Below are 15,796 nucleotides of genomic sequence, written 5' to 3'. Positions count from 1 at the left end.
CATACCTTTGTCATATCTGCATTTTCCTGTAGCACCGGTTACTATATAGCAATTTGTGATTGTCATTTTCAAATTGTCTGAATTTCCTGCAAAAGATGTTAATTTTGTAATTCTACTCTTCACGAATGGTGATTCTATTTGGGAACTATTGTGGGTCCTTTTCATATCCTTATCTAAATCATTCCTCCCCATTACCACTTATCCTCACAAATTTTGTGGTAAATGAAATGTGCCTCTGTTTGGATCGAATACTACAACAAACATGATAAGTATCACTTCTTACTAGTTGGCTTGCTTTCTCTATATAACAATGTTTTAACTTCTGCAGCCTCTGACTAGATTACAAATATCCTCTTTTTCTCCCTCCTGCCCTTTAGCCACTTCATTTCCTTTACACCTTTATCCAGAAGTCCCCGATCACAGTAACTTTTCAGTGGCCTCTGCGCCAGCCATGCGTCAGAATGACTGAGTCTCTGACGTCACACCCTGATCTAGATTATATCTGACAGCGGGTAACGTGACTCTTCTTGCTCCTGGACCGCAGATACTTATACAACGGCCTTCATTAGGTAAGATACGACTGCTTAACCGTTACGCTTCATGCGATCATTATGCCTTCTCCTCCTCATCTTTGTTACCGCTTGCTCACAAACGCGGTTCTTACCTTTTACCCCTCACACGATTATTAGACATTTCCCTCAATATCGAAGTCACTGCTCGCTCTCTAACGCGGTCTTATACCCGAGCGTTTTTAGACTTGCTGATGCCTCACTAGCATTTGTGACTCTCTTTCCTCCCCCGCTAAACCATTACAATAACTTTTGTGTGGGCCTTGCAAGTAATATACTTTTCCTTGGCGACTCACTCATTACTTCTGGACCCCAGCTGAGAGGATCCTTTGACCTCTGCCTTCCCCATTTACTTACTGTCAGGTTCTGTGATTTAAATTTAACAGCGCCACCCGCGAGTAGCTGATCTGATTGCCGCACCTCTTTTGTTCTCCCCCCGATTGAATTTATACGCTGCGTTTCCATCTGCAATGAGACTTACCAGTAATCCCACATATTGTCTCCACCTTAGAATCATGAATTCGATCTGACTGAACACCCGATTTTGGTAAGCCCCAACGACGCGTTGTATATTTCCAAATGTGTTTTAAATGCTTCTTTCGACTGTTACATTACCTTTGACCCATAACCAAGTACAAATTATAATAATAGCTGAATTAGTAGGTTTACCCCTCGGCTAAACCACTGTTTACAGAACTAAGAAATATGACCATGTGCCTCGTAACTTTGTCTTAATAAGGCATTCATAACAATCATAGATGATGTGGAATTTTTCCGAATGTGGTATGTTGGAACCTTCTGTTTCATCAGTCTTATTTCATTTGCCTAAAGAGTATATCTTTTGTGTACTAATGTCTAAGCAGGACTCTCAGGCCTACTTAACCAATCTAGATGATTTATTAACTTCAAATGTAATCAATACCAGTCCCAACTTTCAAATATTGGTGTCTTACATGCTAATCATGTAATCCATTTTGTTTGACTTTTGACTTGTATGTTTCTTCAGATACAATTTATACCAGTCCCAATTTTTGAATACTTTATTTTCAATGTCTGTTAATAGACTAATCATTTAACCCATTGTTTTGACTTATCGCTAGCTCACTGTTTTTGATTCTACCTGCACAAATTTTTCTCCCCCTCTGACTTACCTTCCAACTTTTCCCAACACCCCCATTTTCGTCCTTTTTCGGACGATTTCTTCATTTTCATTTTCGCTCTCTGCTTTACCACGTTGTCCTGCTATGCTCCCCCACGATTCTACCATGCTCACTTTTTCATTCTTTTTCTTTGTTTCCTTTTTTGGGACACTGTCCATCTCCAACGTCCTCACACTTATTTCCCCTTCCCGAACCCATCAGCCTTGAAAAAGCTCACGGCCTTAATAGGCCTCTTGGGGCGAAACACTTGTCGGCTGTCCTTTTACACAGATGAAACATGAAATAAAACTTAAGCACGTTAAACTTTCAAAGAATGTTTGAAATTTCTTCTGGACCATTGTTGACAATCCTCCACTTTCCTTTAAACAGATCTGAGTTTCATCCATTGTTTTTCTGCTCATCACAGCACCCCAGCCTTGACCCTGCTCCTCACTGAAACAGTCCAGCCTGACCTGCCAAGCCAGGGCCTCCCTGGCCCGGGAAGAAGAATCCTGGGACCGGTTTCGGGGTATCACCCCATATCCAGTGGCACAGTAGCACGGGACCCATGCCTGGGCATACCCTTCCCACTCAGGGCGACAAAAGCAAAAATAACAGATGATGGACGGAATGCTGAACAATGCAAACATTCACTCCCAGTACAGGTCTGGGGGTGAAGTAAAGCAATGGTAGCCTAAATCAGCGTATACGTGCTACTGAAAGAACCAAAGTGGGCCCAAACGGGAAATCACCACAATTACATCTCCGAAGGAGACAGCCAAAAGGAAGAAAAGCTTGAATTGTAGCTCATCGATTCCATATTATTTTCATTCCATCAAAACACGTGGTTGGCTGCAAGCATTCTTAACCATTAGAGTATGTGTTACAAATGCTCTGTTGGACAGTACACATAAAGATCTGTGACCTTCATACACCCCTCCTGCTAAAGCTGCAAAAGCATTTCATAGAATATTCTAAGGTGATCACCCACTCATTTAAACTTTTGAAAATGGGGCTCTACATCATTAAAAAAAATAAAAAAGCTAGAGTCTGGAAAATGAGGAAAAATACAAAAACGTCCAAAAATGTAGGACTGGAGAGTATTGTAAGCTGGCACAGAGATAGGGAGGTGCGAACACTTCTGCTTACTTTCCCCTTGAAAGATGTTACAGAAGATGAAACATTTGAGATTAGTCTTCTGTAAATACCCAGATATATAATTTGGTCAAGGACCCATCAAAACAGAGCAGTCTCGACGACTGAGGAATATGCTGTAGAGAGGAAACGCCTCGCATCTCTCCCACCATTTTTTCATATGACCAAAGTTGTTTAAGGCTCTATGTAGTGTCACATCTGTTTTAGTCAAATAAAAGGCATTGTTAGCATAGAGCAGAATTGGGCATTCTGCTATAAGTCATAATGCATCACACATAATACAGTTTTTCTGGAGGAGAGTGATAGCTGCAGACTAGGACATTGAAACCCTGATTTAAACTTTGTACAGAGCCACTGCCTCTATTTAGTATTCCACCCACTGTTATCTCCACATTTACTTCCTTCCAGTTAGGAGTGGCTGAACAAAAACAGGGCAACTGCCACCTCTTTGTCCTGCAGGGCCACCAGGCAACATACAGGGCTTGCAACCTGCCACAACAGGACCATGCGAACGCTAAGGAATTCCATAGGACACCTTTTTTTTTTTTGCTCATTGGGTCAGTCAACATATTTTCCAGGCCTTGGGAATGGGGTAATGCTAGGTATTCTCTTGGATCTACCGTAGAAATATGTTGTAGGATCAGACACTCTGGCCAAATGAGTCCCTAGCTGCTTTCAAGCACCTCTACCTCATCTCTGTCATACCAGAGCCTCCGCACAAATCTGTCACCCGAGGAGCAGCACAAAAAGAATTTCTCCTGTGTTGTGTCCTATCGTGTCCAGTGACGTAAATGTAGTATTATTTCAACTCCATTTTTAAAACTGCTGTAGTCCGTTGCAGAGGAGTCTCCTGCATGTGTACAGATGTTCTGCTTCTCTTCACTTCCATGTTAGCAATGAAAGTACTACCTCATTTCAGGTTCCTCATGATATTTAATAATAGCTATAAGAAACACACAAATGGAGAAAGCAGGCTGTGTCATTCTCCGCCTTACCGGTTACTGTGACTAACCTGAGAAGAATGGTCATTGAATGTGGTTGCAGGCAGAGGTGGACAGCAAGGAAGGCTGTTGACACTCGTTTTAGGTGAAGGAGGGCCTAAGTTGAGTTCAGCATCACACATTAACCTGGTTTTGGTGCGATTGCATACAGTTCCTGCTATGCAGTTGGCCAGGCAGAGGTTTGTGTTTGCCAAGTTAAGCTGCACATCTGGATGAGTAACATGCAAGGATGTGTCCTAGGCCAGGCATAAAATATGTAGAATTGACTGGCAACCCACATTATGATGCAGAATCCTTTGTGCAGAAGAAACTGCAGACTGCATTTTGTTGTGGTATCACAATACAGATCACAGTTGCCACATCTTGCCATCTTCTCATGTATGCTATTGTTCTTGCTGCATGCAATGATCGTGTAAGCAAGAATGAAGGGAGAAAGTTCTCTTGGAAAATTGTATGCAGCTGTTTGGGTAGTTAGTACACCGGCGCTTCTCTCAGGATTGGAGTAGATGTTTCTAAGTCATCAATGTTACCTTGCCAGTTAACAGCAAGATATAGTATGAAGTATCACCTCCATAATTCTTACAGATTCCCAGCGAACCCCCATTCAAGTGAAAGACTTGATTCAAAACATTTAAAGTATGTCTATGAGCAGTAGATGGTTTCAGCTTCAAACCGGAGTTGAAAAGGTGTGTGTTTGATCATTTGTTAGCCATGGATGGCAACTATATTCTGGTACATCTGCACAAGGTTTGCCTGCTGCCAGGAAATTATTTTAATGAGTATAAGGAATGGCCACATTTGGAAAATCACATTATTGTTTTTTAAAGAAGCAACTAACAATTGAATATGAAGATATGTGCGCTGTTTCTGTAAGAGACCTTGCTGCAAAATGAGTCTGAAATAACAAAGGTTACAAAACAGATAAGGTATGTTCAGAAAAACTTACAAGAGAGGCTTATGGCATGTGAACACCTGTAATGAAGACACCGGGCAGGAAGAGTAGAGTACTCTGTTTATATTGAGCCCTGCAACATTGGATGGTTGGTAGAGCCCGTGGTCCTTCTTGGAACACCCACCACAAGCAAGGGCAATCAAGGTAACGATGTGGGAGGCACAAGAAAAAGACAACGCAATAATAAAGAACAAGAGAAGATAGTGGGGGGATAGGGAAACTAGAAACACTATAATGATCCTACACTAGCCAGTGCATTAGATATAGACAAGGCTTTCCAAGATCTAGGGAAATAGCCTAAGAATTTAGTTGCTGAATTGATTACCCTATATTTAGCAAACCTATCCAAGATGTCCTTTATGAGAAGATGAATAGAATGTGTTTATAGATGGGGAGCTGGATCACACATGGTAACTTTCAGCAAGAAAGAAAATATAAAAGTGCGGTATGTTGGGACATTTTGACAGAGTATACAAGCCAGGAAGAAGGTAGGTAGATGTATGCAGAGGGGATAAATCTACCTTGCAAAATAGTTTGGAGAGTATGGTCCTCACAGTGAGAGTAGATGAAAAAATGAACAGCGGTTCGAGTGTTGTGAGCCCATTAATGATTCTGTCATAGATGGTAAGGCTGAGCCTCTGTTGCTGAACTCGGGGTCAGAGATAGTAATAATCTCAGATGATATGTTTTAGAACGTATGGGATAGAAGTGATTTAAGTACCCCAGGTATTAGTCCTAGTGGACACGTTAGTAGATGGACAGCGTTGAAGCAATTTTTTAAGATAAGCTGGGTTTCAGAGGGCAATGAGGCATTTTTAAAATGTATTTCAGAAACTGAATTATGAATTGAGATGTGTTTCCGAGTGATATAAGCAAGGTGCTGGTAAGTGCAAAAGAACAGGCAGAGATAGAACCTGTTGACTCTAATATGTGGTTGTCCCATATTGTGGCAGCGGATAAATAGTACAATGAGCTGCTAGTGTACAAAGATCTTCACAGTATTAACCATGACTTTTGGTCATGGTAAGAATGGATGAGACAGTGACCATGTGCACAAGACAAATGCTCCTAGTAAACTGGACTTAAAATCTTAAAATATTGGATAATAAGTTGAGAAACTCCTAGTGCATGTGTCACTAATGATAGTGTGTTCCATCTAAATGAACTGTCTTATTGGTTTTTGTTAATTGAAGAGTGCACTGTTACTCCAAAGGGTGCTCTGGCAAAGAAGGAATTCACCTGAAAAAGCAGTTCTATTGTGGACCTTTGGAAAAAGACAAGTTTTGAGGAGGTTATTGAACAGAAGATGGTTAGGCTGTAAGTAGATTGGGGGAAGCAGTCCGTTCTAGCTTTTTTGCAGCAGGAAAGAAATGTCTGTTAACACCAGCTTTATTAGCTTTAGGAAGGCAGAGCAGACAGCGTATTATAGCAAAGAGAACAACCAGGCGTGCAAGTCTGGAAAATGCTTAGTTGGTAGAGATCCCATGATATGAAGAAAAGTCTGTGAATTGAGGAAAGAGCCTTGAACAATATGTGCAGCGAACTCTGCAGCTGGTGAAGAGTGGTCAGATGGTTGGTGACTTAGTAGCAATGAAGGGTGCCTATGCTAAATCGGACAGCGGCATTTTCGGACAGCACGAAACCATGAGATTAGGTCATTTGGAATGCCAGAATAAAGGGGGCTCCCATGGACCAGGTAGGAGGGAATCATTGCCATATATGCATGTGGTATGTATATGTAGTAGAAGCAGTAAGAGAAATCTTACATGAAAAGGAAAAAGTTGGAAGGATTTAGGTGGGGAGTAGAGTTCAAAGGACCAGCAACTTGAGATAAGGACGGTGACAGTCATCTATTGAGAAGTATCCCTGTCTTATCAGAATTAAGTTTGTGGGTACTAGCACTCATTTTTATGGTAAGAAATTGGTTTATTGGTTGAGGGGGTAGAGACCCCACACTAGCAATAACCACAGTCCTTATCAGGGTGAACCATAAAGGTCACTAAATTAACCCATACTTAACCCTCTGGTAAGTTGGCACATAAGAAGTTGGGGTTAACTTAGCGGCAATGTGTAAAGTATTTATAAAGCACACAAACAGCAATAAAGTGTAAAACACAACACAAGAAAAATTCTAACCAGTTTAGAAAAATTGAGTAATTTTTGAAAAGATAAAATGATACCAGAACAACAAAAATCTTTTTTGATTGAAACCCTGCATTTTGTTTGTTACAAACTGTTTTTTTAACTCCTCAAGAAGGGGCTAGTACCAAAAGTCGTTGTGGTTAATTGAAACAAAAAATCTATTTAATAAGTTTGCAGTTAAAAATTGCATGGATTTCAGCCGCGGTCGTGCAGGTAACAGCAGTGGGGCTGGGTTGGGGGGGCGGAAGGGGAAGATTTCGAGGGACGACTATGAGGTAACATTAAATAAATATTCCCTCTGCATCGTCCCTTGAAATCCCCCCACGCGGCCTCGCCGTTGTTACCTGCATAAACTGCGGCTAATGGATTTTAATGTAAAATTTGGATTAAATATTTACAAACGGTTTGGATTAATGGCTTTTGAAAATGCCTGCAAATTTATTTCACTTTGAGTTTGTTGGTGCCTCTCCTGGAAACAATACTCATAAAAGTACTCCCTCATTTCCGGCTGTTCGTAGCCCTTAATATCCCTGTTCTTTCTGAGCATTTCAAAGATAACGGAGGCTAACATCCGGAGAGTTAAAATACAGATTTTCTACCTGGTGCCTCCATAGGAGTTCTTTTCGTGAAAGCCAAGTCGACCACCGGGTGACCACTTTGATTTGTATACAAGATTCCGGTCACACTTGTACTGATGCTCCCTATGACATGGATGCACCGGTGAAAAAGATAAACATATTTTTGCTCCTAAATACCAACGCAAATATTTGAAACTTAACAAAAACAAAAAACTGCCTTGCCGCCAGAGAAGGAGCTTCTTTAAAAAGGACTAATATGGAGCCTTTCCTCCTAGTATTAATCGAGCTGTAACAAAAACACTCTCTAAGAAGCAAGACAGCATTTAAGTAGTCAAGCAGTTACTCATGTATAAGTCTCCACTGTAATCAAATTCAAGACCGGAGCTGCTCTGCAGCACATTTGATAGTTCTTAGGCTTTAGAGGTCAGGAAATCAAATGCTAATTGGGTAAATTCTGATTTCTACTTTGATCAATACTGTGTATTAGTTACTACTGCTGACAGGATAAACACACCCACTGCTATAGACTTTAGACATATCCTCAAATTTCTCAAAGATTAATTTTGCATTAAAAGGCAAACCATTAAAAAAGTATTACATCAATTAATTGTATGTGTTCTAGTATGCCATTTTGCATTCCTTTGCACATTTAAATGTTCTTTTTATTTCATGGAAAGGGTGTGCTGAAGGTTATGCCAGAGATGCTACAGAGATCCAGAACATTCAAATTGCCGAAGGGGACATTTGCAGAGGTCTATCAATTCCTATATACATGGTGTTTCCCAGGCTGTTCACCTGTCCTACTCTTGAAACTACCAACTTCAAAATTGGTAATCATACTTTTCTTTGTCATTTTACTGTCGCACTGTCAATAACCATTTCGACTTCTTAAAGTGGTAAGTGTTTTGGACATCATTTTCAAGGCGTGGACATTGGTCTTCAATATAACTTTTGAGTCTAGATGAGATTGGTAGGGACTAAGTACATCATAGGCTCCCACAGCTAGTTCAATATTCTGCTTTACCGCTTAGAAGTGTTAAGCATTCACAATGCCTGTAATATATCAACAGCAGTAATACTGTTGGGCAGATATGCACAGTAATACTTAGCAGCCACCTAGACATACAACCAGGAAGAGAGGAAACAGCAAACGTCTCCTCAGTGAGGAGAGAAAATTCATGCACCTGCACTCAACACAAACCGAAAACCTTTAGACAAACTGCTGTGTTTTGGCATGAATAGCCTTTAATTGTGACTGTAATATGTTCTTATCACCTACATTTATAATTATTTTTTGTGTTTTTGCTTGAAGATGCTCCTTAATCATTTGATTTTACATCGGTAAGTGTCTGTGCAACATGACATACAATTTTTAGTTAGCATATTTCTGATCAAAAGCTAATAGACATAAATTCAAGGATTCAACGCTTCACTTTTGTTCGTCAAGTGGGATGGCACAATATTTTGCCTCTAATTTTGGTGCATTATGCAGATGTTCTTATTGTTAATGATGTCCATGACCACTGGATAATTTGTGGATAATCCGTGAAATGTTTTAAGTGTTTTACATTTGATACGTTGCTCGAGTGTAACAAAAGCAGCGCTGAAGCTATGCCTGTGTTTGAAGTCCACAGGTACTGTTTCCTAACTCAGCATTATATTCTTCAATATATTCACATGCACTGTACATATTTGCTGTGTAAGTGAATAGACTGGCATTTGCATATGTTTAAATGTGTTTACCCAGACTTGCATTTGTCCTTGCATATGATCTGCTCTGTTTGCAGCCACACATATTTCTGAGTCTGCACAAACATGTTGGCATGCACTTGTGCAGCTGTACATGTAGGCATGCACCTCCATTTTGAGTCTGTAGTTTGAGTGTAGAGGCAAAAGACAGGCAGCTGTATAAGCTTTCATACACAACCCTAACTTGAGTGCAGCATCAGTTGGTGACAAATGTGCATGTAGGAGTACCTTAGTTCAAACCTTGCTGTAAATCAGCATATTGTTGAGCAGAAGGTATGAGAAAGGTAATTAAGAAGTGTGCCACAGAGGTGGAGGGTACAGAAAGACAATGTCCTGGAGGGGTGCAGAAAAAAGTAAGGGAAAGACAGGTGAGAGGCAGGGGCGGCTCTAGGCTGATGGTGGCCCTGGGCAGGGAGCGTAGGTAGGAGGCCCCGGAAGAGGGGGTCCGGGCGGAGCTGAGCGCAGAGGCCATTGAAGAGGGGGGGTGGGGTGGGGGGGGGGGGGTCAGGATGTTTAGAAGTGTAACCGAGCCGGAGACCGCAAAATCCCTGCCAGGGGCCGCCACGCAAATATGTATCCATCCTCAGAGGATTAATATATTAAGAATATATATTGGTGTGGTGGCCCTTGGGGTTTGGTGACCCTGTGCAGGTGCACAGCTTGCACATGTCTAAGGCCGCCCCTGTGAGAGGTCTCGGTGGTGGCCCACCAACATCTGGGAGTTGCTACGCATGAATCAGATGTTACTTGGAAGGAAGAAACTGGTACTTCAGCTTCTTGTGGAACTCGAAAAGTGGTGAGGAGACTCTGATGCGGTATGGGAGGTTCTCTTCCAGGGGATCCTCATCAATAGTCATAAGCATTAGAATATTCCCGCCCATGCGTGGGACCCCGGAAACATTATATTATATGTGCCCCACATATATATATCCATATATATCCATATATATATATATATATATATATATATATATATATATATATATATATTCCAGGGATAATCCAGTACGGCGCAGAGTTCAGAAAGGCTGCAAATACGGACTCGAACCCAAATATCAGTGCAAAGTGGTGGTTTATTAGCAAAAGGTTTTCCCAGTCATCACGGTGGACAGCAGCGGTGAAGTCGGGCTGAGATACATGAAGCGCGGGGAGGAGCGGAACGTGTGCTGCTCAGAGAAGCGATGGGAGGAGGCGGACCGAGGAGCGGTGAAGTCGGGCTGATGGGAGGAGGCGGAACGAGGAGCTGTGAAGTCGGGCTGATGGGAGGAGGCGGAACGAGGAGCGGTGAAGTCGGGCTGATGTGAGGAGGCAGAACGAGGAGCGGTAAAGTCGGGCTGAGGTAGGTGAAGCGCGGGAGCGCTGGGAGGAGGCGGAACGTGTGCGGCTGAGTGAAGCACGGGGAGGAGTGGAAATGTTGTGGCGGGCTGGGGCCGGGGCGGGAGTGCACGCAAGCCTGAAATGCTGCCCCCAGCCCCCTTCAGCCCCAGGCAACGCTGGGGCGGGCTGCTAGTATATATATATATATATGCAATTGCAGCCTAATAAACACCAGAGCTGAATTATGCTGTAAAGAATTTCCATAAACCATGAACAAACATGCATTATAAACATGAGAGACAACAACAGTATTGTTTCAGAACTGTTTTAATGCTCAGAAAGCAGTGGGAATTCTCATGAAACACTGAAAGCATAGGAAGCTCCCAGGCTGCATTGCAAAACTACAGTCTAAAAAGACTGAAAAGCTAACCTGCGTCAACATGCAGCAAACTGACACTGTGCCTTTAAGGCACCCATGACCCCCAGCTTCCCATCATGCCTCAGGGGTGACAGTTAGGCAGTTGTTCTTTCCGGTTCCTTTAGGAAGGACCCTGGTAACTCAGCTCCACTCTTTTCTGGCTTTTTGTCTTACTTAGACATTTTACATCAAGTCAAATAAGTATCTGTCTTTATTGGCAGTTTTTTTTAGGCATTTTCTCTCAAAATGCCCTCACTCTTTGATAACTGCCCTTCTTGTGGCAACAAGAAGGCTAAAACAGACAGTCATGATGTCTGTATACTTTGTTTGCCTGAGCATCATGACCCAAAGACCTGTCCTCACTACGAGCGCCTGTCTGCAAGAACTCTTAAGGACAGGGAGAGGAATCGCATTTATGGCCTGGCCCAAAGGTCATCCAGAGGAAGATCTCCGGTGAAGAAGGGCTCTAAGAGGGCTAGAACACCTTCAAGGGACAAGTCTTCACGTCCTTCATCTTCAGCGTCGGGCTTGGCGCTGAAGAAACAACTACCGGTGGGTCATTTATCAAAAAAACGACCGTCGACGGCGGGCTCGCCGTCGAAAAGAAGATCAGGTTCGTCGCCGACGTCGAGGATTCCAGATCCGTTGTCGAAATCCCCTCCGCCGTCGTCAACCAGGCGACGATCGGCGTCGAGGGAGGTCACTCCTCCGCCATCGTCAACAGGGCGACGATCAGCGTCGAGAAAAGTGACTCCTCCGCCGTCGTCAACCAGCCGACGATCGGCGTCGAGGACCATCACCCCTCCGCCATCGTCAACTCGGCGACGATCAGCGTCGAGGACAAAGACCCCTCTGCCGTCGTCAACCCGGCGACGATCGGTGTCGAGGGGCATTACACCTCCGCCGTCGTCATCCAGACGACGATCTGCGTCGAAGTGTGACCCTTCTGCCGTCCTCAACAAGGCGACGATCGGCGGCGAGGCCCAAAATCCTTCCGCCGTCGACAACTAGACCTCGATCAGCGTCGAGGAGACTATCTTCGTCGGCGTCTCATCGGCGCTCGGCGTCGAGGGTGGCCAATACCCCTCCGCCGTCGTCGCATAGACATTCGACGGTGAGAGAGGAAGCTCCGTTGTCTGCTGGTCATCGCCGTTCGATGTCGAGGGACCATGATTCCTAGCATCGCTCTCCGTCGAGAGATTCGATGCCGAGATTACTTGCTCCATCGACGCCACAGAGGTTTTTGACGTCGAGAGAAGAGGTTCCATCGTCGGCAGTGCAACGCTGTTCGACGCCGAGAGACCAGCGTTCGTCGACGTCGAGGCATCCGACGTCAGAACACCCGACGTCGAGGCCACATGAAAGGGCTGATTCGATGGCATGGGACTCGGTGATTATGGTGGCTGAATCAGCTTCGCGCCACTCCTCTTCATCTTTTGGCTCCTCGAAATCACCCTTAAGGTCCAGAAGTCCGGTCAGTAAAACACCTTTACGACGGACAGATCCTTCTTCGGAGGGGGTGAGGTTGTCCCCAAGATGGTACCAACCTTTGTATCGTTGGAGAGACTCAGGGGCTGCCAAGCTGGTGCGAGAGTACGCTAGTCCCGAACACAGGTCCCCACTTGAAAGACTGGTGGCGGAAGTGGACAGACGCAGCCCTCCCAGGCGCCAAGTTGAAAGATCGCCTGTGAGTAGGCCATCCAGGTCTCGTTCTCCCAGAAGGGAAGAGCCGGCCAGATCTCGTTCTCCCAGACGGGAAGATCCAGCCAGATCTCGCTCTCCAAGAAGAGAAGAGCGTCCAAGAACATCACGTGAAAGGGGCCATGGCTCTCATCACAGGAGTCGAAGAACTCTATTGTCTTCTTCTTCTTCTTCTTCTTCTTCCTCAACCCGATCTTCCAGGAGAAATTATTCTCCCACACTGACAGATAGTCCTATCTCCAGAGTTTCTTCAGTGGACGACATCAACACGTATCTAGATGTCTTGCAGAGAGGGGATAAGAAACTGAACATTGAAATGTCTGTCCCCCAAGTGGCAACGACAGTGATTTTTGAAACGTTGCATCAAAAATCTGTCTCACGTCCATTACTACACTTGGTTCCGGGTATTATGGATCCTGTTAATGGCGTTTTTCTAACTCCAGCGACTATTAAGGCGGTGCTGGCTCGCATACAGAAAAAATACAAGCCAGCTGACTCTGACCCAGTCTTTGTAAAGACCGATCCTCCAGCAGACTCTGGGATTGTAGCGGCGGCTCGGAAGACTCATGCAGTGTTTGCCTCTTCCTCAGTGCCGCCAGACAAAGACAGCAAATCACAGGACTCGTGGGGTCGAAAAGTATGCAATTGTGCCTCTTCTTCTCTAAAGATCTCCAGTGCGGCTGCTCTATTAGGTAGATATGATAGAGCCCTATGGGATTCCATGGATCGTTTCAAGTCCAAACTACCAAAAGAGGACCAGAAGGACTTTGAGGAAACTCTGACAGAAGGCTGCCTAGTGTCTAATCCAATAATTAGCACAGCGGCAGACGGCGCAATGCTGGCGGCTCATTCTTATTCTCATGGAGTTTGTGCCAGGAGGTCTTTTTGGCTGCACCTCACAGGCCTCAAGCCCGATGCACAACAACGCATCTTAAACCTTCCTTTTTCTGGTTCTTTTCTCTTCGTGGAAAACGCAGACGAGGAGATGAGCCAAATGAAGATCGAGCTGGACACTGTGAAAGCAGTCGGTCTAGAGAAGAAAAAAGAGTTCAAGCGCCGCTTTAAAACCAACAAGGGCAAAGGGGCTCAACAGAGGGTTCAAACCCCTCAGTGGTCCCAAAACAAGAGTCAAGGCAAGTCCCAATTTCGAGGAGGCAAATTGGGCAGAAGTAGAGGAGGTCACCAGCAGTCCTCTAACACGGCGAGGGGAGGAAAAGCCTGAGCAGTGGCTTCCTCTGGCGCCGTTGCCCACTCCAGTGGGAGGAAGTGCTTCACAACATCTGGCAGAGTGGGTCAGCATCACAAAAGATCGTTGGGTGCTGAATATACTGCGCAATGGATACACGCTACGTTTCCGTGCGCTCCCAAAGAAAATTCCTCTGAAGAAATCTCTCCCCCACCAGTTGGAACTGCTCCGGAGAGAGGTGAAAATACTTCTGCAAAAAAGAGCCATAGAAGAAGTACCTCCCTCTCAAAGGGGAAAAGGAGTCTACTCCAGATATTTTCTTGTTCCCAAAAGACATCAGGAGGACAAGTTCAGACCCATCCTAGACCTTCGTCTTCTAAACGAGGTCATAGTCAAAGAAAAGTTCTGCATGCTAGCTCTTCACCAAATATGTCCACATCTGCAAGTCGGGGATTGGATGTGTTCGGTGGATCTGCAAGATGCATACTTTCACATTCCGATTGCACTGCATCACCGAAAGTACTTGAGGTTTGTGATCAGCAACAAGCATTACCAGTACAAAGTGCTGCCCTTCGGGCTCAAGTCCGCACCACGAGTCTTCACCAAATGCATGGCAGTGGTGGCGGCTTTCCTTCACAAAAAGGGACTTTTCATCTATCCGTACCTGGCCGACTGGCTCATAAAAGGTCCATCTCCTGTACAGGTAGCGAACGATTTCCAGCTTTGCCTGCGCCAGTTACACAAACTCGGGCTCCACGTCAACTTGGAAAAGTCAGTCCAGCAGCCAACACAGTCCATCCACTACCTAGGCTCTGTTCTGAACACAAAATTGGGAAAAACGTTTCCTTCGGAGGAGAGACTTTTTTCTATGCGGCAGAAATGCAGAGTTCTGCTCGAGTCGAGAAACCCAACTGTCGGACAGGTTGCCTCCCTGCTAGGTTCCATGGTGTCCTGCATCTTTCTCATACCGAACGCCAGGTTGAGAATCCGTCCTTTACAGCAGGCTCTGGAGGACCAATGGGACCAAGCGACAGGGCGTTGGGAAGACCGAATCAGTCTGCCCCAAGCAACGAAGACTTCCATCAAATGGTGGACTCGACCACAGAATGTTCTGGTGGGAGTGTTTTTTCACCAACCTCTCCCAACGCAGTCAATAGTGACAGACGGTTCTCTACAAGGCTGGGGGGCACACATGGGGTGCCTTCAGATTCAAGGTCAGTGGTCGGCGCAGGAGCAGACCTATCATATCAATATGCTGGAGCTCCGAGCGGTGCATCTTGCGCTCAAAGCTTTTCTTCCAGCGATCAAGACCAACTCAGTCCTGGTTCAGACAGACAATACAACCACCATGTTCTATCTGAACAAACAAGGAGGTACAAGGTCACGCCCTCTCTCCCTGGAATCACAGTCGATCTGGCACTGGCTTCTCGCTCGAAATCTCAGTGGTAGCAGTGCACCTTCCAGGCGAGTTAAACGTCAAGGCAGACACACTCAGCAGGCACTTCGAAGATCAGCCAGACTGGGTGCTAAACGACAAGGTGGTAGACGAGCTTTTTCGTTGTTGGGGTCGTCCAACTATAGACTTGTTTGCAGACGACGAAAACAAAAAATGCCACGCCTTCACGTCCAGATTCCACCGGCCAGGGACGCAGGGGAATGCTCTCTTGATGGATTGGTCAGAGACATTTGCTTACGCATTTCCTCCCCTATCGCTGATCCCTAAGGTGGTTTCCAAGCTCCTCAGGTCGAACATGGAGATGATTCTCATAGCTCCGGACTGGCCACGGCAGTGGTGGTACCCGGACCTTCTTCATCTGTCTGCGTGTCCACACAAACGGCTTCCTTGCAGGCCAGACTTGTTGAGCAAGATGAACGGCAGGATTCTGCAT

The 15,796-nt window shown here is 44.9% G+C and overlaps 1 protein-coding gene across 2 annotated transcripts in view; it reads left to right on the top strand.

Annotated features, from left to right (window-relative positions):
- The window catches only part of VPS26C (VPS26 endosomal protein sorting factor C), a 289,096-nt gene that overhangs the window by 236,600 nt on the left and 36,700 nt on the right, over window positions 1-15,796 (top strand). For both annotated transcript variants that reach the window (XM_086935407.1, XM_086935408.1), the window contains exon 7: window positions 8,214-8,366. In XM_086935407.1, coding sequence (XP_086791533.1) covers window positions 8,214-8,366 — 153 coding nt within the window. The remainder of the gene's footprint in view (window positions 1-8,213; window positions 8,367-15,796) is intronic.

Source organism: Lissotriton vulgaris, chromosome 8, assembly GCF_964263255.1.
Source record: "Lissotriton vulgaris chromosome 8, aLisVul1.2, whole genome shotgun sequence".
Lineage (NCBI taxonomy): Eukaryota > Metazoa > Chordata > Amphibia > Caudata > Salamandridae > Lissotriton > Lissotriton vulgaris.
This window is presented reverse-complemented; position numbering and strand designations above follow the sequence as displayed.